Here is a 27,698-nt window from a genome sequence, read left to right on the forward strand (position 1 = left end):
TCAGATATGGCTGACCTGTGCTGAAAGCAAGTCAGCTGTTCCGTGGCTCTGAGACCTAAAGCTGTACAACGTGCCTTTTAAAGTGTGTGTCTACAGAGTTTAGATCCAGGTATGTTACAGGCTTGGGGGGCTGCAGACTGTTCCCTAGATGCCCTAGACTGAGACAGGCACCTAAGCCTGACCCCCCATTTCACTGTGCAGTTAGGCCAAGTTTACTTCTGTCCCATGGGTGGTGCGAAACCGAGCTCCTTTCACGCGTTGTGTATTGATGGGGTATCTAAGGTGGCTCGGGCTAGGTGCTCCTAGCCGCGGGGCAGCTGTTGGAGTAAATTAATGTAATTGTTAAATGGGAGAGAAGCAGAAGCATTTTCCTTTTACTCGGGCTACAGGTGAGAGGGTGGGTAGGACTGTAAATAAAAGGGCCACCTGAGGTGATGACACTAAAGCAGAGCCGTGTGTGATTCCAGAAGTGTGGCAGAAGGGGAGAGCCAAGGGAAGGGGCAAAACGGTGAGTACCTCCTGTGTATCTAGAGGCACAGTGCTCACATCTACACGTGGCCGTTCGGTCCTCAAGGACGACTTTAAAGCCGGGAGCACAGGAGTGCTGTTTTCATATATAAGGGCAAGATGCTGTGGAGGCCTCTTACTTCAGTAAGAGGCGGAAATAGCCCGGCTCAGTTGATGTGGTCACGCAGCAAACGGAGGTAAGTTGGCAGAGCAGGTGACCCCCCTGTCAGCTCTGGGTGCCAGCACACACCCCGTCTCCACCAGTCCCCATCCATACCACATGGCGCATGGAATTTTGCCGCGGGAGCATGATTACTAGGGCTCAGTAAGAAGGTAAGCCAGCCGAGGGTTTTAGAAAAAAATACAAAATTTTAATCTTTACATATGTTAAGGTCACTAATTTAAATCTTAAAAATCTGCAGAGCAGAAGAAATCTTCACCTATACTGATTAAAAAAACCAAACTTCCCCTGTGCCCTTTAGCCTGAAGCTGTGGCCTGAGCTCACAGATAGAAGCTGCTCAGCCTCCCTCTGGGAAACAACTTGAAAGCTCGCCCACCCAGCCTGCAAACGTGAGGTCAGCCCCTGCCACTGGTAAGCAGAAGTTAGTCTTTCCCTTTCTGTCACCGAGCATACTACAGCCTCAGGCCCAACACCAAGGCCAGGCATCTGCGGGCAGATGCTAATAAATCCTTGGGATGTCTCTCCCACATCACCTCTCCCAACCAGCTGGCTCACATTTCAGAACGTGGCTCTTTAAGGCACCAAGTGATCTGAAGCACTGGCTCTGTCTCTGATCTAAGGCCTCCCCTCTACACACTGCTTGTGTGCTCCTGACTGCTGGTTGCTAGCCTGCCCTTCCAACCCGTTATGTCCCGGACAGTGTGCTGCCACGACAGCCCAGGGTCCATTAGAGGAAGGAAGGCAGCTTCGGGCAGTTTTCATCTAGCCCTCAGGCAGGACATAGCTAATTCTCTGGGAGATAGATTTGCATCCCTGAGAAGAGAAGAGCTGTTCTTCCTTGGGGACGTACACCATCATCCTAGCCATCTCGTCGAGGGCCTCTTCTGTATACAGGAGGTCCTGGCTCAGGAAGGCGTCGCGTGCGCACAGCCTCACGTGACGGAACTCCAGTGGCAGGAAGGGGATGAAGAGGTCAATCAGGTTTTCCTTCACAAGACGGCTGTGCCCAAAGCCACTGTCTGAAATCAAGAGCAGGGTTACATGGGGTCTGAGCTGGGGCTGAGCCCAGCTGGAGTCGAGGTGTTCCCCCACCCTAAGGCCAACTCCGAGAAGCCTGTCTTAAGTCTGTGTCAAGAACTATGCAACTATGTGTCTCCCTTTAGGGAGAGAGGGCCGAGAGGAGCTAGACGTGTGAGAGGGAGAGACAGTGCACGTGCCTGCCAGGCTATGGTTTCATCTGATGGCAGAGGTGCAGCGGCCCTGCCTACGACTGGAGGCTGAGCCACTGGGACTCACACAGTGACTTTCTTCTTCAAGGGTCTGTATGGCCAAGGCCAACTGTTCTCTTTTTAAGGAATAGTTTTCAGAAAAGGACTTTTCTCATGCCTACGTCAAGCTGACGACAAGAATATTATATGGTACCGCCTCTGTGGTCCTGAGTACCCTGTCTGATCTCATGAGCACAACTTCCAGCACATACACGTTTTTCTCTACCTCCCCTCTCACCAGAGGCTTATGTTCTGCAAGGCTGGCCATCACTTACCTGTGGATGCCACAATCTCAGCTTGGAGGCGGGACTCCAGGTGTTCCATCCTGACTTCTTCCCGGGACTGCCCAGCCTTAAGCAGGTTCAGGACCACCTCGTTGATGATATTGCCCCCAAGGTTACTGAAAGAGACAAGTCCTGTTAATAGATTCTGTTGGTGGTGGTTTTTTAAAAATTAGAGTTGATAAACAATGTTGGGTTAGCTTCAGGTGAAACTGATTCAAACTAATCACTTTGAATAACAAAGTGATTCAGTTATATATATATTTTTCAGATTGTCCACTTTGGTTATTATAAGATATTGAATATTGAGCCTTGTGTTATACAGTAAATCCTTGCTGCTTAACTATTTTATATATACTAGGGTGTATCTGTAAATCCTATACTAATTTATTCCCTACTTCCCGTTTCCCCTTTGGTAACCACATCTTTGTTTTCTGCATCTATGGATCTGTTTGTTTTGTATATAGATAATTTGAATAATTATTTGAGATTCCACATATAAGTGATATAATATTTGTCTTTCTCTGACTGACTTCACTTAGTGTGCTATTCTCTAGGTCCATCCAGCAAATGGCAATATTATGGGTGAGTAATGTGCCATTGTGTGTGCGTGTTCCTCACATCTTCTTAAAATAATCATCTGTGGATGGGCATTTGGGTTGTTTCCATATCTTGGCTTTTGTAAAGACTGCTGCTGTGAGCATTGGGGTGCATGTATCTTTTTGAATTACAATTTTCATCATATCTGGATATATGCCTAGGAGTGGGACTGCTGGATCAGATGGTAGCTCTATTTTTAATTTTATAAGGAACCTCCAGACTTTTCCATAGTGACTGCACCAATTTACATTCCTACCAACAGTGTAGGAAGGTTCATTTTTTCCATACCCTCTCCTGCATTTGTTATTTGTAGACTTTAATGCTAGCCATTCTGAGCAGGATGAAGTGATATCTCATTGTGGTTTTGATTTGCATTTCTCTAATAATTAGTGATGTTGAGCATCTTTTCATGTGTTCATTGGCCATCTGTATGTCTTTGGAGGCAGGTCAGTTTAGGTATTCTTTCCATTTTGGGGGGCTTCCCAGGAGGCTCAGTGACAAAGAACTCCCCTGGAATGCAGGAGATGCAGATTTGATCCCTAGGTCGGGAAGATCTCCTGGAGGAGGACTTGGCAACCCACTCTAGTATTCTTGCCTGGGAAATCCCATGGACAGAGGAGCCTGGCGGGCTACAGTCCATGGGGTTGCAAAGAGCTGGACATGATTGAGCATGCACACATGCCAATTTTGTGGAGGGGGGCAGTTATTGAGTTGTATGAACTGTTAGATATATTTTGGAAATTAATCCCTTGTTACATTGTTTACAAATTATCTTCTTTTCTGTAGCAGGTTGTCTTTTCATTTTGTTGATGGGTTCCTTTGCTGTGCAAAAGCTTTTAAGTCCCATTTGTTTATTTTTGCTTTTATTTCTTTTGCTTTGGGAGACTGATCCAAGAATATATTTCCACAATTTATGTTGGAAAACGTTTTGCCTATGTTCTCTTCAAGGAGTTTCAATGGTCTCATGTCTTAGATTTCATTATTTTTATATTTGGCTTCCAAATGCATGATCTGACCACTGGAGCTGTTGGTGACTGGAAGAAAGGAGGTTGAGGGCCCTGGGCCTCCCGTCCTCCAGGAAATCTTGTCACAACACAAGTCTACAGAAGAGGCACTGTCCTGCTTGGTCATCCATTCTCCCTGCCTTGCTCTCTTCTGACCAACACTGAGACTGTACTATATGCAGAGTGCACAAAGAGTGCACAAGGATGTCGGTCTTTCCCTCGACACTTCTCTGTATGGAAAGAGAGGCCCATGTGTATGATTCCAGAGCAGCTGGGGCCTGGGGATAAGACTTCAGAGGGCAGAGGAGGGTTCTGGGCACATGCAGACCCCACAGTGCTCATCAGACATGAGGCAGGAAGGGCACACGTCCAGCCATGGGTGGTCAGAGGGCTTGTGGGGGTCAGGAGCTGCAAGCTGCTTAGAGAGGCGTGTGGAACAGAGGCATGGAGGGCAGGCTGAGGCTGGCATGAGGCCTTTGTCAGCCAGTCACGTGGATTTTAGCTTATAAGCCACGGAGAGCCGTTGAAGGGTTGTGAACTTGGGAGTACAGGGTAGTAAGGTGCCCTGAGCGGCTTTACTTTCTAATAACATTGTTCTTGGGCCACAGTGGTTGGATTGAAGAGAAAACTAGTCAGGGAGCTTTGGGCCATAGTGCATGTTTAGAGAGGATAAAGGCAATGGAGAAGGGTTTAAAGTTAGTGTAGGAGGCACAACTGAGAGGCCCTGTAACTGACAGACGTGAGAAGACAGAGGAGGCCACCAAAGAGAAGTGGTGTCTGCCTGGAGGGGCCTGCAGCCTGCGCAGCAGAAGTGCGGTTTCAGAGAAGAGGGGCGACGCCAGCTTGGATTTGCATACGGTTGAGTGTTGTGCCCTTGCCTGTGACCTCACTAGGGGTTGTAATTTCACTGGAATTGTGGGTCTAAAACACAGGAAAGAGGACTGTGTTAGAGTGATGAGGGGTAGAGGAAATCTTAGAGGCGGGGGAAGCTGGGAAGGAGGAAGTGGAGCCAGGAGCTGGCGGCAGGTCATGCTCCCCGCTCCTGGCGTCGTCCTCTCTGCCTCACAGTACTCACGTCCCCGCCCCCCAGGCCATCTGCTAGCTCCTTACACAAACCGAGCTCTGCCCTGCTTTTTTCCTCCAGCCCAGTACAGTGAGGGAGTACGAGTGATGGAAGCAGGGAGGCAAGGGAAGGGGCAAAGATCCAATATTTCCATCCTGTCCTCATCAAGCTCTGAGCGGCTGACACTCGGGTACGTTAGCTCATCTGTCTGCTCATTCAGCCTTTGAGTGTGTCCTGGGGGCTGGGTTTGGGACACAGAGGAGGAGCTGGGTGGTTCTCTGCCTGCCTGCCTCCACGGATGGACACCTCCTGGGGCAGGCATCCTTTCCTGCCAAGGGATGCAGTCTTCCTTCCTTTAGGGGCCAGTGTGCCCGTCACAGCTCCATTTCACTCCCGAGGCCAGGAACCCCCAGCTGGAAGGCCTGGTATGGATGAGGGGAGTCCCCACCCCTTGTCCCCTGCTCAGCCAGACTTCCTCTGACCTCTGCGGGTGGGAAAGCTGCTTACGTCGACTCTCTTCTACTTCCTGAAGCTGCGATCCTCCTCTTCCTGTAGGAAGGCCTACTGGGCAGGTCATCTGTGTACACGCCAGACCACAACTGCGTCAGCTGAGGCGAGACCTACCCATCCTGCATAACTCACGGGAGGTAAAGGCAGGTCTATACGTGTGCAGGCTGCAGGGCAGGCATCCAGGGCGAAGGGGAGAGGACCAGGATTCACTCACTCAGTGCCAGGCACAGACTCCAGTGCCGTCCCCATTTGCACCTAGAAGGCCACCTGACAGGACGCCTGAGGTCTCCACCTCCCTTCTGACTCTTCTCCTCTAGTCCCACAGCCAAGGGTCTCTCTTCTTCCTCTAGTTTCAGGCTTTATCTCACCCACCAGTATATAATCAGGGCCCCTTTTCTATTCCAACCCAACCCCAACATTATACTTTTTAACAGAGCTTGCCCTCGCAGAGCGCTTCAGTTCCCTCCACATCCTCCCAGGTCACCTGCGGACTGGGAGGTCTGAAGGGACGTGGGACGGAAGGCCTCCCTAGTGACGTGCCCTCTGCCCTGGCTCTGGGAGGGGATAGCATGTGGTCTTACTAGTCCTAAGACCACAGAGGACAGGGACTCAAAGGATTCTCTAGAACTGTGCTCGCCAACCCCAGCCTGGACCACTAAGTCTTCCCTAAAGAACAGCCACAAACTCGACTTGAGCGTCATCTCCCCGAGCCTTCATTTCCTAATTTGTAAAAGGACAGACCAGAAGCAGACGATTAAGAAACCCTCCTTAGGTCACCTTAGATTTGATTGTCGGTCAACAAATAGACATTTCCACAAGTACTTTCTGTGTGCTGGGGTACAAGGCCTTTGATTCCATGAACAATTTACACTTGTATAGTTCTTTTAATTTTTAAAGCCCTTTCTATCCATTCTTCTCCTGACCACAGCCCAAAGAGAACAGGTATTAATTCTCTCTTTACTTTACAACTTCAATGGGAGGACCGTGGTTCTGATCTCCAGAGTTCCACGTGCCTGTCCAGCCCTGTGACACCATTCCCAGAGCTTCTATACTTGGTAGAAATAGGCAAAGGTAGTCAATGTTAGTTTTCTGGTACCCAGCCAGGGGCCCTGATTTCCTCAGGCCCAGGGGCAGGACTGGCTCTGAGGGTTGGGGTGACTCTAGCTGCAGCCCCGCTCCAACTGCCACCTCGTTTCTACCATCAGGCACCACCACGTTGCAGGGGGGCCAGCAAAGCCACTAGCACTTCAAACAGCACGCTCAGGATTTGCTTCAGGGTTAAGCCGCTGGCCTTATACCAGTGATTTGTTTACACCATCCGTGCTTTCCTTTCAAATGTAAGAGTCCTCACCACATAGGTAAGGTCACTGTAGAAATCAAGTCCAGAGACACCGTCTTCCCCCGCCCATCACCAGAACACCCGATGGGGTCTAGAGGTGCTGGGCCACAGGGTCAGTCTGGCTGGCCCTCAGGCTCCAGACAGTCCACCCAGGCCTGTTGGGCCCCACTGGCTCTCACAGGCTGGGCCCACAACAGAGTCAATGGAACTGGAGGCTCTGTCCTCGCCTCCTGTCACCACTGTGCATCCTCCTCCCCAAGGGGCTCAGAGGCTCCTCCAGGGCCAGCAGGGTCTCTGCATCCCCTGCCAGAGCAGGCCCGGTGGGGGCAGCGTCTCCCCAGACCCTGCCCACACTCTGCCCTCACTGGGACCCTCTGGCCTCGGACAGGGCACAGAGGCCGGGGTAATGGGGGGAAGGGCAGGCAGTGGGTTAGATGAGGGCAGTGCTGGCGGGTCAATGACTAAAATACTACAACGTCTGCCTAGAGTTAGCAGGGGCACCTGGGTCACGTTAGGAAATCCTGCCACCAGTGAGGGTGGTTTTCTGTGCCAAGAACTGGCGGGAAAGTCAGCGTCTGGGCAGCTTGGGCCAAGTTGGGGAAAGGCTGGCCACGGCCATTGCCAGGAGGCAGGAGTGGGCTCGGCCGAGGAGGAGGAAGGAACCAGGCAGCGTGGAGGGAAGAAGCCATGCACAAAGGCAAAGGATCCTAGCACTAGGAAAGGGCACCTGAGGCGGCCGGGCTCCAGGCTTCCTTCTATTCTGAAGGAAGAACTCCCTTCAACAGTGGTTCTGGGTCCCCACCCCTGTCAGGGCTTGGGGACCAAGATGACTCCTTATCTGACCCTGCATTTTGGAGCCCCCACCTAATTGATCACAACAGAAAGAGATCCATAGTTCCGGGCTGCCTCAAAAGGGGATGAGTAATACACAGCTGAGGAGGAGAGCTAATTCAAAGCATTTATTGTCCTTGCCTCCTAATTCTGAACCACAAATCACAGCAGAAAATCTTTCCCTGCTTTCCTCTTAAAATAACCTTGGCGGCTCCTCCGCCCTCCTTCACAATGCACTGCAGTGTCCTGTCAGCCTTACAGACCAAAATCCCAGCTCACTCCTCCATTCTTTCCAAGCCTCGAGGGAAAACCAGACCCCTTAATTCTCTTCACAGTGAAAATCGCGCAGTTGTGTCTGACTCTTTGTGACCCCATGGACTATACAGTCCATGGAATTCTCCAGGCCAGAATACAGGAGTGGGTAGCCTCTCCCTTCTCCAGGGGATCTTCCCAGCCCAGGGATCAAACCCAGGTCTCCTGCATTGCAGGCAGATTCTCTACCAGCTGAGTCACCAGAGGGGTATGCTAAAGCTGGGGAAAATCCCCCAGTGAGCATGTACTGGCCTGCGGGAGGAGGGTGATGGCAGGGAGAGTGGTTTGGCTTCCACTGAATGCAAGATGCTGCTTGTGGCACTGAAATTAAAACTGTGATCAAAAACCTCCCCCACAGCAAAAGTCCAGGGCCAGATGGCTTCACAGGTGAATTCTAGCAAATATTTAGACAAGAGCTAATGCCTATCATTCTAAAACTCTTCCAAAAAATTGCACAGGAAGGAACACTTTCAAACTCATTCTATGGGGCCACCATCACCCAGATACCAAAACCAGACAAAGACAACACAAAGAAAGAAAATTACAGGCCCGTATCACTGATAACATATGCAAAAATCCTCAACAAAATTCTAGCAAACACAATTCAACACATTAAAAAGATCAAAAAACCATGATCAAGTCAGGTGTATCCCAGGGGTGCAAAGATTCTTCAACATATACAAACCAGTGTGATATACTAACATTGAAAGATAAAAACCATATGATAATCTCAATAGATGCAGAAAAAGCTTTTGACAAAATTAAACACCTGTTTATGATAAAAACTTCAAAAAATGGGCATAGAAAGAACCTACCTCAACTTAATAAAGGCCATATATGATATACTCACAGCAAACATTATTCTCAATGGTGAAAAACTGAAAGCATTCCCTACAAGATTTCTCACCACTATTATTCAACATAGTTTTGGAAATTCCTAGATATGGCAATCAGAGAAGAAAAACAAAACAAATCCAGATTGGAAAAGAAATAAAACTCTCATTGTTTGCAGATGACATGATACTGTACATAGAAAACCCTAAAGATACCATCAGAAAATTACTAGAGCTAATCAGTGATACAAAATCAATACACAGAAATCACTTGCATTCCTATATACTAATAATGAAAAATCAGAAAGAGAAACAAGGAATCAATCCCTTTACCATTGCAACAAAAAAATAAAATACCTAGGAATAAACCTACCTGAGGAGACAAAACTATAAGACACTGATGAAAGAAATCAAATACGATGTAAACAGATGGAGAGAGATTCCATGTTCCTGGGTTGGAAGAATCAATACTGTGAAAGTGACTATACTACCAAATGTAATCCACAGATTAAATGCAATCCCTATCAAATTACCAATGGTGTTTTTTACAGAACTAGAACAAAAAAAAATCTCACAATTCATATTTCCAATAGACCAATGAAACAAGATAGAAAGCCCAAACCCATGCACCTATGGATATCTTATTTTTGACAAAGGAGGCAAAAATATACAATGGGGCAAAGATAGTCTCTTCAGTAAGTGCTTCTGGGAAAACTGGACAGCTATGCATAAAAGAAATTAGAACATTGCCTAACACCATACACAAAGAAAACTCAAAGTGGATTAAAGATCTAAATGTAAGACCAGAAACACTCTATGACATAAATCACAGCAAGATCCTCTATGACCTACCTCCTAGAGTAATGGAAATAAAAACAAACAAGTGGGACTGAATGAAAAGCTTTTGTGCAGCAAAGGAAACTATAAACAAGGTGAAAAGACAATCCTCAGAGTGGGAGAAAATAATAGCAAATGAAACAACTGACAAAGGATTAATTTCCAAAATATACAAGCAGCTCATACAACTCAATGCCAGAAAAACAAACAACCCAATCAAAAAGTTGGCAAAAGACCTAAACAGACATTTCTCCAAAGGAGACATACAGATGGCTAACAAACACATGAAAAGATGCTCAACATCACTCATTATCAGAGAAATTCAAATCAAAACCACAATGAGGTACCATCTCATGCCGGTCAGAATAGCTGCTATCCAAAAGTCTACAAACAATAAATGCTGGAGAGGGTGTGGAGAAAAGGGAACCAACCCTCTTAAACTGTTGGTGGGAATGCAAACTAGTACAGCCACTATGGAGAACAGTGTGGAGATTCCTTAAAGAACTAGAATTAAACCATCATATAACCTAGCAATCCCACTACTAGGCTTATACCCTGAGGAAACCAGAATTGAAAAAGACACATGTACCCCAGTGTTCACTGCAGCTCTATTTACAATAGCTAGGACATGGAAGCACCTTAGATGTCCATTGACAGATAAATGGATAAAGAAATGTGGCACATATATGAAATGGAATATTACTCAGCCATAAAAAGGAACACATTTGAGTCAGTCCTAATGAGGTGGATGAATATAAAGTCTATTATACAGAGTGGCTGCTAAGCTGCTAAGTCGCTTCAGTCGTGTCCGACTCTGTGCGACCCCATAGACGGCAGCCTACCAGGCTCCCCCGTCCCTGAGATTCTCCAGGCAAGAATACTGGAGTGGGTTGCCATTTCCTTTTCCAATGCTTGAAAGTGAAAAGTAAAGTGAAGTCGCTCAGTTGTGTCCGACTCTTAGCGACCCCATGGACTGAGTGGAGTAAGTCAGAAAAACAAATATCATATACTAATGGATATATACGGAATCTAGAGAGATGGTGCTGATGAACCTATCTGAAGAGCAGCAATGGAGACAGAGAACAGACGTATGGACAAGGCTGGCAGGGGAGGAAGGAGAGGGTGGGATGTATGGAGAGGGTAACATGGAAACATACATTACCCTATGTAAAATAGATTACCAATGGGAATCTGCTGTATGACTGAGGGAACTCAAACCAGGGCTCGGTAACAACGTAGAGGGGTGGGATGGGGAGGGAGGTGTAAGGGATGTTCAAGTGGGAGGGGACATGGGTAAACCTATGGCTGATTCATGTTGATCTTTGGTAAAAACCAACCTAATACTGTAAAGCAATCATCCTTCAATTAAAAATAATTAAAAAAAAAGAAGCTGCTTGTGATGCATTCAAGTTGGGCCAAGAGGGACCCAAACTTGACTGCTAATAGAACTTGGGGGACTTTCTGTCAGCAGTGGGCACAGGACTGGAAAAGGTCAGTTTTCATTCCGATCCCAAAGAAAGGCAATGCCAAAGAATGCTCAAACTACCGCACAACTGCACTCATCTCACATGCTAGTAAAGTAATGCTCAAAATTCTCCAAGCCAGGCTTCAGCAATATGTGAACCGTGAACTTCCTGATGTTCAAGCTGGTTTTAGAAAAGGCAGAGGAACCAGAGATCGAATTGCCAACATCTGCTGGATCATGGAAAAAGCAAGAGAGTTCCAGAAAAACATCTATTTCTGCTTTATTGACTATGCCAAAGCCTTTGACTGTGTGGATCACAATAAACTGTGGAAAATTCTGAAAGAGATAGGAATACCAGACCACCTGACCTGCCTCTTGAGAAACCTATATGCAGGTCAGGAAGCAACAGTTAGAACTGGACATGGAACAACAGACTGGTTCCAAATAGGAAAAGGAGTACATCAAGGCTGTATATTGTCACCCTGCTTATTTAACGTGTATGCAGAGTACATCATGAGAAACGCTGGACTGGAAGAAACACAAGCTGGAATCAAGATTGTCGGGAGAAATATCAATAACCTCAGATATGCAAATGACACGACCCTTATGGCAGAAAGTGAAGAGGAACTACAAAGCCTCTTGATGAAAGTGAAAATGGAGAGTGAAAAAGTTGGCTTAAAGCTCAACATTCAGAAAACGAAGATCATGGCATCTGGTCCCATCACTTCATGGGAAATAGATGGGGAAACAGTGGAAACAGTGTCAGACTTTATTTTTTTGGGCTCCAAAATCACTGCAGATGGTGACTGCAGCCATGAAATTAAAAGATGCTTACTCCTTGGAAGGAAAGTTATGTCCAATCTAGATAGCATATTCAAAAGCAGAGACATCACTTTGCCAACAAAGGTCCATCTAGTCAAGGCTATGGTTTTTCCTGTGGTCATGTATGGATGTGAGAGTTGGACGGACTGTGAAGAAGGCTGAGCGCCGAAGAACTGATGCTTTTGAACTGTGGTATTGGAGAAGATTCTTGAGAGTCCCTTGGACTGCAAGGAGATCCAACCAGTCCATTCTGAAGGAGATCAGTCCTGGGATTTCTTTGGAAGGAATGATGCTGAAGCTGAAACTCCAGTACTTTGGCCACCTCATGCGAAGAGTTGACTCATTGGAAAAGACTCTGATGCTGGGAGGGATTGGGGGCAGGAGGAGAAGGGGATGACAGAGGATGAGATGGCTGGATGGCATCACTGACTCGATGGATGTGAGTCTGGGTGAACTCCGGGAGTTGGTGATGGACAGGGAGGCCTGGCGTGCTGTGATTCATGGGGTCGCAAAGAGTTGGACATGACTGAGCGACTGAACTGAACCGAGGACTTTCTGTTGGAGCTGCCATAAAAAGAAACAGTTGGACACTTGATTTCAAAATTCACTTTCTGCAAAGCCATTTCCAGAACCCATGGCACACAGTAGAGCAAAACAGGAAATGGAGTGCAGTGTTTATAAAGGGATCAGTCCTGCATTGTAAGGTTGCAGACCTCAACACAGTAGCTGGAGAGCTTTTCATTGACATTATACCCTGAATTCCAGGCCAGTGACTTCCTCTCATGATCAGTGAAGAAACAGACTTTCCAAGGCTGGGGAAAGAATTGGCCATGTTGGACTTCATGGGAAACTATTCTCCAACTGTTTATACCTTGGAAATTTTTAAGGGTCGTTTGTACTTAAATTTCAACTAATATGCTGACTTGAAAAATTAACGCCCTTCTAAGAGTCCCTTGGACTGCAAGGAGATCCAACCAGTCCATCCTAAAGGAGACCAGTCCTGGGTGTTCATTGGAAGGACTGATGCTGAAGCTGAAACTCCAATACTTTGGTCACCTCATGTGAAGAGAGTTGACTCATTGGAAAAGACTCTGATGCTGGGAGGGATTCAGGGCAGGAGGAGAAGGGGACGACAGAGGATGAGATGGTTGGATGACATCACCGACTCGATGGACATGAATTTGGGTAAACTCCGAGAGTTGGTGATAGACAGGGTGGCCTGGCGTGCTGTGATTCATGGGGTCGCAAAGTCAGACACGACTGAGCAACTGAACTGAACTGAAGAGGGGACTCCCAGCACATGAACTATTTTACAGAGCTTTAGTAATCAAAGCGGTATGATACTGGCATATAAACAGACACATAGATAAATGGAACAGAGTGGAGAGCCTAGAAATAAATCCATGCATATATGGTCAATTAATTTACAAAAGAGGAGCTAAGAATATGCAGTGGGGAAACGACAGTCTCTTCAATAAATTTCTTAGGAAACCACATGCAAAAGAATGAAACTGGACCACTGTCTTATACCATACACAAAAATTAACTCAAAATGGATTGAAGATGGAGATAAGATGGTAGAGTAGGACATGAGCTCATTTAAGACAACAAACTGCTGAATAACCATGGATGAAAAATGCTGGAACCAACCAAAAAAGGTATCCTACATCTAAAGATGAAGAAGGCACAATGAGATGGTAGGAGGAGCAAAACTGTGATAAAATCAAATCTCATACTGGCTGAATGGGTGACCCACAAACTGGAAAATAATTATATCACTGAAGTTCTCCCACAGGAAAGTTCTGAGCCTCAGGTCAGGCTCCCTAGCCTGGGGACAAGGAGACATGAGATAATCTGTCTTTCGAAGCCAGTGGCATTTGGGCACAGGAATTTCATAGGACTGAGGGAAACAGAAGCTGGGTCTTATCCCTCTTGTCAAAGTGTCAAGGTGTTTAGCAGGTAGCTCTATGCTCAGGAAGACTTTAAGCAGTCTGTCTGCTGATGGGTGGGGCTGTGTTCCCACCCTATCAGCCTGAGATGTCCCAGCACTGGAGCCTACTGGCGGTTGGGTGGAGCCAGGTCTTGGTGAGAAAATGGCAGCCTCCAGCAGGGCTCACACCAATGAATACCCCCAGAACTACCACTGTAATGGTCTTTGTCCCTGCAATGAGCCACAGCCACCCTCACCCTCTGCAGGAGGCCCTCCAATACCAGCTAATAGGTCTTGCCCAGGCTTTTATGAAGTCCCTGCTTTTTTCCTTGGATCCTGGTGCACATGAAACCTTGTGTGTGACCTCCAAGAGTAGGGCACAAGCCTCAAACCTACACAAGCCTATTAGCCTCATCCACCAGGGGGCAGACAGCAGAAGCAAGAACTACAACCCTGCAGTCTGTGGATGGAAACTGCAATCACAGAAAGTAAGACAAGATGAGATGACAGAGGAATGTGTCCCAGATGAAGGAACATGATAAAACCCCAGAACAACAACTAAGTGATGTGAAGAGAGGCAACCTATGAGGTGAAGAGAGGCAACCTATCTGAAAAAGAATTCAGAGGAATGATAGTAAAGATGATCCAAGAAAAAGAATCAGTAGAAAGAGAATGGAGTCACAGATCTAGAAGATAGATGAAACGAAGAAGTAAGGAATAAACAGCACTTCCCCAGTGGTCCAGTTGTTGGGAATCCACCTGCCAATGTAGGGAACATAGGTTTGATCCCTGGTCCAGGAAGATCCCACATGCCACAGCTACTGAAGCCCATGCATCTAGAGCCCTTGCTCTGCAACAAGAGAAGCCACTGCAGTGAGAAGCCTGTGCCCTCAGTGAAGAGCAGCCCCTGCTCACTGCAACTAAAGCCTGTGCACAGCAACGGAGACCTAGTGCAGCTTAAAATAAATGCCTAAAATTTTAAAAAAGGATAAACAAGCTGATGAACAGTTACTGAAATAAAAATACACTAGAAGGAATCAATAGCAGAATAACTGAGGGAGAAGAACAGATAAGTGAGCTGTAAGACGGGATGGTGGAAATCACTGCCATGAAACAGAATAAAGAAGAAAGAATGAAAAGAGGACAGTCTAAGAGACCTCGGGGACAACATTAAATGCAGCAACATTCACATTATAGGGGCCCCAGAAGGATAAGAGGAAGAAAGAGGACCTGAGAAAATATTTGGAGAGATAATATTAATAGCTGAAAGCTTCTCTTAGGAAAGGAAACAGTCACTCAATTCCAGGAAGTGCAGAGAGTCCCAGGCAGGATAAACCCAAGGAGGAACATGCTGAGAAACACAGTAATCAAACAGACAAAAGTAAAGACAATGAAGAATATTAAAAGCAACAAGAGAAAAGTAACAAATAACATACAAGGGAATTCCCATAAGGTTATCAGCTCATTTCTCAGCAGAAATTCTGCAGGCCAGGAGGGAGTGATACAATATATTTAAAGTATGAAAGGGAAGAAACTACAACCAAGAATACTCTACCCAACAAGTTGCTCATTCAAATTCAATGGAGAAATCAAAAGCTTTACGGACAAGCAAAAGCTAAGAGAATTCAGTCCACCAGACTAGCTTTGTAACTAATACTAAAGGAACTTCTCTAGCAGAAAAGAAAAGGTGACAACTAGAAACAAGAAAATTACAAATGGGAAAAGCTCATTGGTGAAGGCAAACATACAATAAAAGTAGAAAATCACCCACACACAAATACATGATACCAAAACCATCAATCATGGGAAGAGGCGAGTACAAATGCAGGATATTGGAAATGCATATAAAAGCTAAAAGACCAGGAACACTTAAAACACTCTTGTTTGTAAATACCAAAACCTCATAGTAACCACGAACTGAAAATCTACAATAGATACACAGGGAAGGAAAAAGAAATCCAAGCACAACACTAAAGTTAGTCACCAAATCACAAGAGAAGAGAACAAAAGAGGAAAGGAAGAAAAAAAGACCTACAAAACAAATCCAAAACAATTAACAAAATATAAGAACATATATATCAATAACCAAATTAAACGTGAATGGATTAAATGCTTCAACTGAGAGACCGAATGAATACAAAACAAGACTCTTTATATATGCTGTCTACAAGAGACCCATTTCAGGTCTGGGGAAACATACAGACTGAAAATGAGGGTACAGAAAAAGGTATACCATGCAAATGTAAATCAAAAGAAAGCTGGAGTAGTAATACTCATATCAGACAAAATAGACTTTAAAATAAAGACTTTACAAGAGCAAAGAAAGATACTACATAAAGATGAACGATAGAGCTATGAAGATCATATCACAATTGTAAACATATCACCCAAAATTCCTAAACAGGTTCTATGAAGACCTACAAGACCTTCTAGAACTAACACCCCAAAAAAGATGTCTTTTTCATTATAGGGGACTGGAATGCAAAAGTAGGAAGTCAAGAAGCACCTGGAGTAACAGGCAAATTTGGCCTTGGAGTACAGAATGAAGCAGGGCAAAGGCTAACAGAGTTTTGCCAAGAGAATGCACTGGTCATAGCAAACACCTTCTTCCAACAACACAAGAGAAGACTACACATGGACATCACCAGATGATCAATATCAAAATCAGACTGATTATATTCTTTGCAGCCAAAGATGGAGAAGCTCTATACAGTCAGCAAAAACAAGACCGGGAGCTGACTGGCTCAGATCATGAACTCCTTATTGCCAAATTCAGACTTATATTGAAGAAAGTAGAGAAAACCACTAGACCATTCAGGTATGACCTAAATCAAATCCCTTACGATACAGTGGAAGTGACAAATAGATTGAAGGGATTAGATCTGATAGACAGAGTGCCTGAAGAACTATGGACTGAGGTTTGTGACACTGTACAAGAGGCAGGGATCAAGACCATCCCCAAGAAAAACAAATGCAAAAAGGCAAAATAGTTGTCTGAGGAGGCCTTACAAATAGCTGTGAAAAGAAGAGAAGCTAAAGGCAAAGGAAAAAAAGGAAAGATATGCCCATTTGAATGCAAAGTTCCAAAGAACAGCAAGGAGAGATAAGAAAGCCTTCCTCAGGGATCGATGCAAATAAATAGAGGAAAACAATAGAATGGGAAAGACTAGAGATCTCCTCAAGAAAAGTAGAGATACCAAGGGAATATTTCATGCAAAGATGGGCACAATAAAGGACAGAGGTGGTATGGACCTAACAGAAGCAGAAGATATTAAGAAGAGGTGCAAGAATACACAAAAGAACTATACAAAAAAGATCTTAATGACGCAGATAACCACGATGGTGTGATCACTCACCTAGAACCAGACATCCTGGAATGTGAAGTCAGGTGGGCCTTAGGAAGCATCACTACAACAAAGCTAGTGGAGGTGATGGAATTCCAGCTGAGCTATTCCAAAACCTGAAAGATGATGCTGTGAAAGTGCTGCACTCAGTATGCCAGCACATTTGGAAAACTCAGCAGTGGCCACAGGACTGGAAGAGGTCAGTTTTCATTCCAATCCCCAAAAAAAGCAATGCCAAAGAATGCTCAAACTACCACACAATTGCACTCATCTCACAGGCTAACAAAGTAATGCTCAAAATTCTCCAAGCCAGGCTTCAACAGTTTATGAACTGTAAACTTCCAGATGTTCAAACTGGATTTAGAAAAGGCAGAGGAACCAGACATCAAATTGCCAACATCTGTTGGATCATCGAAAAGCGAGAGAGTTCCAGAAAAACACCTACTTCTGCTTTACTGACTATGCCAAAGCCTTTGACTGTGTGGATCACAACAAACTGGAAAATTCTTCAAGAGATGGGACTACCAGACCACCTGACCTGCCTCCTGAGAAATCTGTATGCAGGTCAAGATGCAACAGTTAGAATTGGCCATGGAACAACAGACTGGTTCCAAATTGGAAAAGGAATACGTCCAGGCTGTATACTGTCACCCTGCTTATTTAACTTATATGCAGAGTGAAAGAAAGTGAAGTTGCGCAGTCATGTCTGACTTTTTGCGACCCCGTGGACTGTAGCCTACCAGGCTCTTCCGTCCATGAGATTCTCCAGGCAAGAATATTGGAATGGGTTGCCATTTTCTTCTCCAGGGAATCTTCCCAACCCAGGGATTGAACCTGGGTCTCCTGCATTGGAGGCCGACACTTTAACCTCTGAGCCACTGGGCAGAGTACATCATGCCAAATGCTGGAATGGATGAAGCAAAAGCTGAAATCAAGATTGCCGGGAGAAATATCAATAACCTCAGATATGCAGATGACACCATCTTTATAGCAGACAGCGAAGAAGAACTAGAGAGCCTCTTGATGAAAGTGAAAGAGGAGAGTGAAAAAGTTGGTTTAAAAACTCAACATTCAGGAAACTAAGATCATGGCATCCAGTCCCATCACTTCATGGCAAATAGACAGGGAAACAATGGAAACAGTGACTGTATTTTCTTTGGCTCCAAAATCACTGTGGATGGTGATTGCAGCCATGCAATTAAAAGACACTTGCTCCTTGGAAGAAAAGTTATGACCAACCTAGACAGCATATTAAAAAGCAGAGACATTACTTTGCCAACAAAGGTCTGTCTAGTCAAAGCTATGGTTTTTCCAGTAGTCATGTATGAATGTGAGAGTGGGACTATAAAGAAAGCTAAGTGCCAAAGAATTGATGCTTTTGAACTGTGGTGTTGGAGAAGACTCTTGAGAGTCCCTTGGACTGCAAGAGATCCAACCAGTCCATCCTAAAGGAAATAAATCCTGAATACTCATTGGAAGGACTGATGCTGAAGCTGAAACTCCAATACTTTGGCCACCTGATGCGAAGAACTGACTCATCTGAAAAGACTCTGATGCTGGGAAAGACAACGTGGGAGGAGAAGGGGATGACAGAGGATGAGATGGTTGGATGGCATCACCGACTCGATGGACATGAGTTTTAGTAAACTCCGGGAGTTGGTGATGGACAGGGAAGTGTGGTGTGCTGCAGTTCATGGGGTCACAAAGAGTTGGACATGACCGAGCGACTGAACTGAACTGATGCACCCAACATAGAAGCTTCAATATATAAGGCAAATACTTTATATATAAGGAAAATATTAACAGTCATAAAAAGAAAAACTGACAGTAACACAATAATAGATGGGGACTTTAAAGGCCACTTTCATCAATGGACATATCATCCAGACAGAAAAATCAATAAGGAAATACAGGCTTTAAATGATACATTGGACCAGTTGGATTTAATTGATATTCATCGAGCATTCCATGTAACAGCAGCATTCTTCTGAAGTGCACGTGGAACGTTCTCTAGGACTGATCACATGCTGGGCTACAAAGTGACCCCCAGTAAATTTAAGAAAACTGAAACCATATGAAGCCTCTTTTCTAAACAATGCTATGAGATTAGAAACCAACTATAAGGAAAAAACCTGTTAAAAAAAAAACCCCACAAACACATGGAGGCTAAACAATATATGCCACTAAACAACCTATGAATCACTGAAGAAATCAAAGAGGAAATGAAAAAATACCTAGAGAAAAATGAAAGTGAAGGCACTATAATCCAAAACCTAGAGGATGTAGCAAAAGCAGCAAAAAAAAAAAAAGTTTATAGCAATGCAATCTTACCTCAGGAAATAAGAAAAACCACAAACAACCTAACCTTACACCTAAAGCTAGAGAAGGAAGAACAAAACCCCAAGTTATTAGAAGGAAATAAATCATAAAGATCAGAGCAGAAATAAATGAAAATAAGAGATCAGTACAAATAACTATATGCTAATAAAATGGACAACCTAGAAGAAATGGAGAAATTCTTAGAAAGGTACAATCTCCCAAGACTGACTCTGGAAGAAACAGAAAATACGAACCAATCACAAGTACTAAAATTGAAACTATGGTTGAAAACTCCCAAGAAACCAAAGTCCAGAATCAGATGGTGCACAGGCAAATTCTATCAAACATTTAGAGAATAGTTTCTGAAAATATTCCAAAAAAAAAAATCGCAGAGAAATGAACACTCCCAAACTCATTATGAGGCTCCATCACTTGATATCAAAACCAGACAAAGATACCACAAAGAAAGAATTACAGGCCAATATCACTGATGATCAGTCACAAAAATCCTCAACAAAACACCAACAAACGAAGCCTAACAGTACATTAAAATGATGAAGGGTATTTATCCCAGCAATGCAAGGATTTTTTAATATCTGCAAACCAGTGTGATACACCACATGAACAAACTGAAGAATAAAAACCATGTGATCATCTTAATAGTTGCAGAAAATGTTTCTGACAAAGTTCAACACTCACTTATGATAAAAACTCTCCAGAAAGTGGGCAAAGAGGGAACATACCTCAATAATAAGGCCATAGATGACAAAGCTACAGGTAACATACTCAATGATGAAAAGCTGAAAGTATTTCCTCTGAGATGAGGAGCAAGACAAGGATGTCCTCTCTTGCCACTCAACATAATTTTGGAAGTCCTACCCATGGTAATCAGAGAAGAAAAAGATATAAACAGAAATAAAAGGAATTAAAATTGGAAAAGAAGTCAAACTGTCACTGTTTGCAGATGACACACTATACACACAAAACCCTAAAGATCCTACCAGAAAACTACTAGAGCTCAATGAATTCAGTAAAGTAGCAGGATACAGAATTAAGACACAGAAATCTGTTGCATTTCCATATACTAGCAAAGAAAGATCAGAAAGGGAAATTAAACAATGCCATTTACCATTATATCAGAAAGAATAAAATGCCTAGGAATAAACCTATCTAAGGAGGTAAAAGACCTGTACTCCAAAAATTATAAGACACTGATGAAAGAAAGTAAAGATGACACAGATGGAAGATATATCATGTTTTTCTATTGGAAGAATCAATACTGTCAAAATAACTGTACCACTCAAGGCAAGCTACAGATTCAATGCAACCCGTATCAAATTACCAATTATATTTTTCACAGAGATAGAACTAAAATTTAAAAAATTTGTATGGAGACATAACAAAAGACTCCAGATAGCCAAAACAATCTTGAAAAAGAAAAACAGCTGGAGGAATTAGGCTCTCTGCCTTCAGACTATACTACAAAGCTACAGTAATCAAGACAGTATGGTACTGGCACAAAAACAGAAATATAGATCAATGAAAGAGGATAGAAACCCCAGAAATTAATCCATGCACCTAAATGTCCATTGGCAGAAGAATGGATGAAGAAGACTGATACATATATACAATGGAATATTACTCATCCATTACATAATCAAATAATGCCATTTGCAGCAACTTGGACGGATCTGGAGATTAGTCAGATGAAGACAAATATCATATGACATTGCTTATATGTGGAATTAAAAAATGATACAAATGAACTTATTACGAAACAGAAACAGACTCACAGACTGAGAGAACAAACTTAAGGTTACTAAAGGGGAAAGGTGGGGGAGGGGCAGAATAAATTAGAAGTTTGAGATTTACATGTACACACTACTATATTTAAAATAGATAACCAACAAGGACTTATTGTATAACACAGGGTACTATGCTCAATACTCTGTAATAGCCTCAATGGGAAAAGAATTTGAAAAAGGATACATGTATAACTGAATTACTTTGCTGAACACCTGAAACTAACACATTGTTAATCAATTATACTCCAATATAAAATAAAATGAAGAAAAAAATGGATTAAAGACTTGAACTTAAGACCTGAAACCATAAAACTCCTAGAAGAAAGCATAAGTGGTAATTTCCTTGACAGTGGTCTTGGCAATTATTTTTTTGGATTTCACACTAAAAGCAAAGGCAACAAAAGCAAAAATAAACAAGTGGACTACATCAAACCAAAAGCTTCTGCATAGCAAAGAAAACCATCAACAAAACAAAAAGGAAACCTACCAAATGGGAGAAGATACTTGCAAATCATATACCTGATAAGGGGTTAGTATTCAAAATCTATAAAGACCTCATACAACTCAGCAGCAAAAAATAATCTAATGAAAAAATGAACAAAGCTCTGAATAGACACCTTCCCAAAGAAGACATACAAGTGGTCAACAGAGACATGAAAAGGTACTCAATGTCAGTGATCACGAGGGAAATGCAAATCAAAAACTACAATGAGATACCACCTCACACCTGTGAGAATGCCTGTCATCAAAGAGATCAGAAATAACCAGTGTTGGTAAGGCTGTGGAGAAAAGGGAACCCCTGTGCATCACTGGTGGGAATGTAAACTGGTGCGACCACTATGGAAAACAGTATCGAAGTTCCTCAAGAAACTAAAAATAGGACTACCACATGATCCAGCAATTCTACTTCTAGATATTTATCTGAAGAGAGAATGAAAATACTCAAGGAGATATTTGCACCCCCATGTTCACTGTAGCATTATTTACAATGGCCAAGATAAGAAATGACGTGTGTCCATCAATAGATGAATGGATAAAGGGGCAAAAATGCATATATAATGGAATATTATTCAGCCATTAAAAAGAAGAAAATCTTGCTATTTGCAACAACATGGGTGGGCCCTGAAGGTATGCTGAGTGAAATAGGTCAGAAAGAGAGAAAAAATAAGGTGAATACTGTACAAACTTCAACTAGTAACTCATGGGGATGTAATGTACAGCATGGTGGCTTTAGTAAATAATACTGCATTGCATATTTGGAAGTTGCTGAGAAGAGTACACCTTGAAAGTTCTCATCACAGGAACAGAAAGGTTTTATAACTATGAATGGTGACAGATGTTAACTAAACTTATTGTGATCAGCTCACAATATAAACAAATAGCAAATCAATTACACACCTGAAACTAATATGTCCATTATACCTCAATTTAAAAAAACCACTTAATGTCCATCTAAGAGGGGACTCCCGGTAGCCCTCCTTCAGGAGGCCATGTACTAACTGGGGAGTCTGAGGGAGCCTCCCCATCCTGAGAACCAGGGAGGAGGCCAGATAAGGGACGGCTGGGTCTTCCCCAGGCTGGTCCGGGGAGTTGGCCTGTGCAGGTGGTGGGGGTGGGTCAGAGTCCCGCAGAAGTGTTTAGTAGAATCAAGGCTGGAGACCTAAGGCTCCCCACCCTTGCTGCCACCCAAGCAGCTGGGCTTCTGTTTTCTCTCCTGGAGTTTGTGTTGGTTTCCTTTGCGGAAAAGGACAGGCAGCCTAGGAGAGCATGAACCCCTCCCCTCCCCGCCAGCTCCCAAGCTTGGCACATGCACTGCCTGGACAGGGTTCTTCCTCCCCTCACCCAGTCCTTCTGACTTTTGTTTCTCAGGCCTCACCTGAGAAAAAGAAAGATGGTTCTCTTGGACTCGGCTCTGTGGTTGTTGGGGGCCTGGCGTTCCAGGTGTGGCCTGAGGGCCTCCAGCAGTCCTGGGTGCAGCTTCTCAGCCTCGTCTAAAATGAACAGGGTCTGGCGACAGTGCTCCTGCGTCTTCCTGATCTTGTCCGTCAGCTCCTCCTGCACAGAATACGGGGAGCTGCTGGGGAGCAGTGGGAGGCACCTCCCGGCCCTGAGGGCCCTAGTGAGGCACTGGTTTTCCCAGGGTGTCTACAATGGATCACCTGGAGCTGGTTTCCACCACAGAACCACCAATCTAAACCTCTGGGGATGGAGCTAGGGCATCCTCTTTAACAAGCCTCCCAGGTGATTCTCCTGCACCCTGAGATTTAAAAGCCAACTAGTGGAGCCAGCCTGGGGAAAGGGCCTTGGGAAATGGCCCCAGCCCTACTTCCTCCCCTCCAGGATGAGGTTCCATCCCAGAACTAACTGCTAACTCACCCTCCCCAGGGGTAGCAGTCAGGCTCACACAGGGATAACAGGTAGAAATAGGCTCAGGTGCCCAGAGGCAGCCCTGTCTTGAACTCCCAGGAGCAGAGCACCCACCACCTTCTTCCCTGAGATCTCAGCCCAGCCTGGTGCCCGAGGGACCCAACTCAAAACTGGGATTCCGCACCCTGGCAGGATAGTAAGCCCTGGACGAAAAGATGCTGCTCTGCAGGGTTCCCCAGGAAAACAGGGCCGGCTCCTGCCCCAGGGAGAGGTGTTTTTTTTTTTAATTAATTAATCTTTAATTGAAGGATAATTGATTTACAGTATTGTGTTGGTTTCTACCAAACATGAATTAGCCATAGGTTTACCCACGTCCCTGCCCACTTGAACATCCCTCCCACCTCCCTCCCCAAGGGAGAGGTGTTTGAGCAGAGCCCACAGTCTCCATCTACCTCTAGCCTTCCTGGTTTTTTACTTCAGCCCCATCTCCCCAGTGTGTGAGTATGAGAGTGTGAATGTGTCGATTTCCACAGTGGGGAAGCTGAGAGTCACAGGTGTTCTACTGAAAAGCCAGCTAGCTCTTTCTTGGGAGGCCTGACCAGCAGCCTGCCCTGCCAGGCCACACTGAAACTGCCATGGCAATCTGTCCTCAAAGTTACATAATCTTCCCAGGTTAACACACTCCAAATACAGAAACTAAAAGCCAAAGATACACACAGTCACCTCTGTCAGGCTGCAGAGGGGTTTGGTCATTGCATGGCTAACATGTCTGAATGAACAAAACCCAAAATAGCAGAGCAGCAGAAACTTTTTGTATGTGATGAGTCCACCTGTTGGCACGAAATGAGTACTTTTGGGAAGCCATGGAAAAACCACTTATGAGAAGCCTCTTTAAAAAAAGATTGTGGAATGCAACTTTCTGTCCAGTATAAATTATAAAGACATTAAAGAGCGCGGGGGAACAGCTTGAAGGAAGTACACCAAAATGCTAACTGGTTGTGTCCATGTGGGGAGATTACGATAAAGTTTTTGCATGCTCTGTTTCACACTTCCTGAGGCATTTCCACTACTTCTGTTGACAAATTAAACACATGGATTCTCTGGTTAAGCTCAGGCCCTCTTGGGCCTCACCTGCTGAGTAGCTGTCTCTGAGGGTAACAGGTTTCACTGCATTGTCCGCCCCCACCCTGCTGTCCTCCGACCTCCACACCGAGGGCTTGCTTCAGCCTCCCTCCCAGCACACAGGCCTGTGTCTCGGCTGCTCCGCCGGCCCAAGCCCTCACACTAGCTCCTCAGCACAGCCGGCCTCACCTCGTACAGGTCCACATTCTTGGGGTGAGGGAAGTGCAACGTAGAGATGAACACCTTGACACAGTCGCTCCTCAGCCCGTCCTGGTACAGGTTTTCCGCCAGCATCCGCGCCACGAAGTTCTTGCCTGTGCCAGACCAGCCGTGGAACGACAGAGCCAGGGCCTTGTCCGGCCGGGGCTTCTCTAAGTAGCCCCTCACCGCCGTCAGGACCAGCTCCCGGGCTAGGTGCTGGCCGTGCAGGCGCACGCGCAGGTCCGCCTCGAGGCCTAGGGGTGGGGAAGAGGCCACGCTGAGCAGGGACACACAGATGCATCCCCCCCCAGGCTTGGTGATGGCTGAGAGACTGAGCACCGCTGACCATCTCTGAGGTGGGAGCCATCCTGTCTGGGGACTCCACAATAAGAAGCCACTGGGCAGACCTTGCAGTAGAAGAGATTCAGTGCTATTTTCTGAAGAGTTTGAGAAATCCACATTGATTTCACCCTTTCTGAAGGTTCTGAAGACACCCCCCTAGCAGGGTTGCAGAGTCCTGTCTGGAGGAGGAACCCAGCCCCCGACTACCATGAAGTTGCTCCTGCCTGGAAATTTCAGGACCCCCTAAATATTTTATGGAGACCCCCTTATTTTATTCATTTCAATTTAATTCAGCCAACACCTACTGAAGCAGCTACTGTGGGCAAAGCCCTCTGCCAAGGCCTTCCTTTCAGCCATGAGGGTGCAGGGTATGGGAGGTATGGTGGAGACAGGGAGGGTCTCTACCACGCTGCCGGCTATGGGCAGGCTGAGGCTGGGGCCCTATGCCTTGGCATTCCCCTGAACTGCCTCCTCCCCGCCGATTCCTGGCCCTGAGGGCCACGTGAAGTCTAACCTGTGAAGTTGTTGATGATCTTGCAGTCCCCTCTGTCGCAGCAGTCCCAGAAGCTGCAGGACCACGTGCTCAAGATATCCAGGTACTGCTGGCCCAGCAGGGCAAGGCTCCAGCCTGGAAGAGGAGGAGCTGTGAGACAGGAATGGAGCCCAGGGCCCAGGGCGGGCTGAACACTGCCTCCCTTCAAGCCACCAGAGCGGTTCTTCCATCCTCTCTCCAGAACCGCTCCCCCCCGCCCCACCCCTTGGCTCTGCCCTGGGCCTTCCTCTCACTGCACCTGGGAGTGGGCTCAGGTGGCCTCTCCAGGATGAGGAAGCAGATGGCCTTGCTATAGATGCAGCTCTCGTTGCAGCAAAAGCTCAGTTTACTCAACAATAAATCTTGTTTTGTGCCAAAGGGTTAGTTACCCAGGCCCTGCCTGCAAGGAGTTTGCGGTCTCCGAGGAGACAAACAGTAACTGGTGATTGCCATGCTTCCCACTTGCTCTGGATTGCAGAATCATCTGATCACGGCCAACCCCAAGTGTCTCGATTCTTTTGCTGCGGTTCAGTCCCTAAGTTGTGACCCCATGGACAGTAGCCAGGCAGACTCCATTCTTCTGTCAGATGTCAATTTGAATATACTGAACATTGGCAAAAACGAAACAAAAACCATTCACTGGAAATGTAGAACTTTTAGGGACTTCCCTGGTAGTCCAGTGGTTAAGACTCTGTACTTTCAATGCAGGGAGCATAGGTTGGATCCCTGGTTGGGGAACTAAGATCCCTCAAGTCTGGAGGCCCTGCTCTCCTCTCCACCCCCCCAAAAAAGAACTTTTAATTTAAATGAAAGATGTTTCTAGCACTACTGCAGGATTATCACTACAGAACCTAGAGTTAACGACGTCCACTGCAAGGAGTCTCAGAGACCACCAGGGCCAGAACATTGATGTGACAACCCTGCCTCAATTTATCAGTGACAGAGAATAAATCAGAACTCAGGTCTGGGGGACTCGTAGCCCAGCTTCGGCTTCTGTAAGCAGCAGAGGAGGAGGACAATGTACTTGGGGGGAGTGCCCAACTGGGGATTTTCCTTAAAGTCATCAAGAATGTGGGCAAGAGCAGCTCCTTGGAATAATGGCAGGGCAGTTTCGGAGACAGGAGGGAAGTGTAAGCCGTGTCTGGAGGAGCCAGGAACGGGCGAGGAGTGCAGCCAGGACCGCTCGTCTGCATAAGGACGCAGCGCCAGCTGCTGTGATGAGGGTTCCTGGTTCCGAAGAGGCTGCCCTGCTCTTAGCTCGGCCTAAAGGCTGGGCGGAACAGCAGAGCCGGCGGCTAAGGCGCTCGTCTGGTGATCGCGACGGCCCAGGACAGGCGCGAGGCTCTGAACGCCGCGGCCGGATCCCAGCGGGCCTCGCGCATCCCTCCCTCCCGCTCCCGCCCTCCTGAGCCTGAGGGTCTTACCTGGGGGCCGCGCCGACGCCTCCTCATCCTCCCCACAGCCCTCAGGCCACACGCGGCAGCTGAAGAGAGCCCAGTAGCGTCTGGAGAGCGCGCCGGCCGCCCTCAGTCGCTCCCGCAGGCCCTGGAAGGCCAGCCAAGCCCTGGCCGAGCCCGCCTCCTCGGTCCCCTCCCTCGGCCTCGCCTGGCCGCCGTGTCCCCATGCACTCGGGGGCGGCAGCAGCAGCGACAGAAGCAGGAGCCAGAGCAGACGCTCTGTGCCCCCAAGCATGGCCAGGCCGGCAGCAGGCCCTCCACCGCTGGGCCTTCCCGGCCCTTTTCAGGGTCCGGGCCTGAAGGCGGGCGCCCGTACTTCCGAGGCCCGGATTGGCCGGGGATTGGTGTTGCCATGGGAACTGCAGGCGGGCCGAGCTTGTCTCCCAGGTGACCCAGGGCGAGACCGGTTGCGGCAGGAACCGAAA

At 46.0% G+C, this 27,698-nt stretch overlaps 1 protein-coding gene across 5 annotated transcripts; it reads right to left on the reverse strand.

Moving 5' to 3' along the window:
• Positions 1–856: 856 nt before the first annotated feature.
• Positions 857–27,571, reverse strand: TOR3A (torsin family 3 member A). Of its 5 annotated transcripts, XM_086343634.1 has the most exons (6): positions 27,241–27,571; positions 25,799–25,912; positions 24,931–25,196; positions 23,129–23,307; positions 2,233–2,357; positions 857–1,708 (listed from the first exon to the last, which is right to left on the reverse strand). In XM_086343634.1, the coding sequence occupies exons 1-6, from the start codon at positions 27,506–27,508 to the stop codon at positions 1,452–1,454; spliced, it is 1,209 nt and encodes a 402-aa protein (XP_086199760.1). In that variant the 5' UTR covers positions 27,509–27,571; the 3' UTR covers positions 857–1,451. The 5 variants fall into 5 exon arrangements, 4 of the variants coding, with proteins under 4 accessions (XP_086199760.1, XP_086199763.1, XP_086199762.1 ...); XR_015143208.1 differs by lacking the exon at positions 23,129–23,307; XM_086343637.1 differs by lacking the exons at positions 857–1,708; positions 2,233–2,357 and adding an exon at positions 5,351–5,482.
• Positions 27,572–27,698: the final 127 nt, after the last annotated feature.

This window comes from Bos grunniens, chromosome 16 (genome assembly GCF_055505025.1).
Source record: "Bos grunniens cultivar Pamir isolate PY7600 chromosome 16, Bosgru_T2T1.0, whole genome shotgun sequence".
NCBI lineage: Eukaryota > Metazoa > Chordata > Mammalia > Artiodactyla > Bovidae > Bos > Bos grunniens.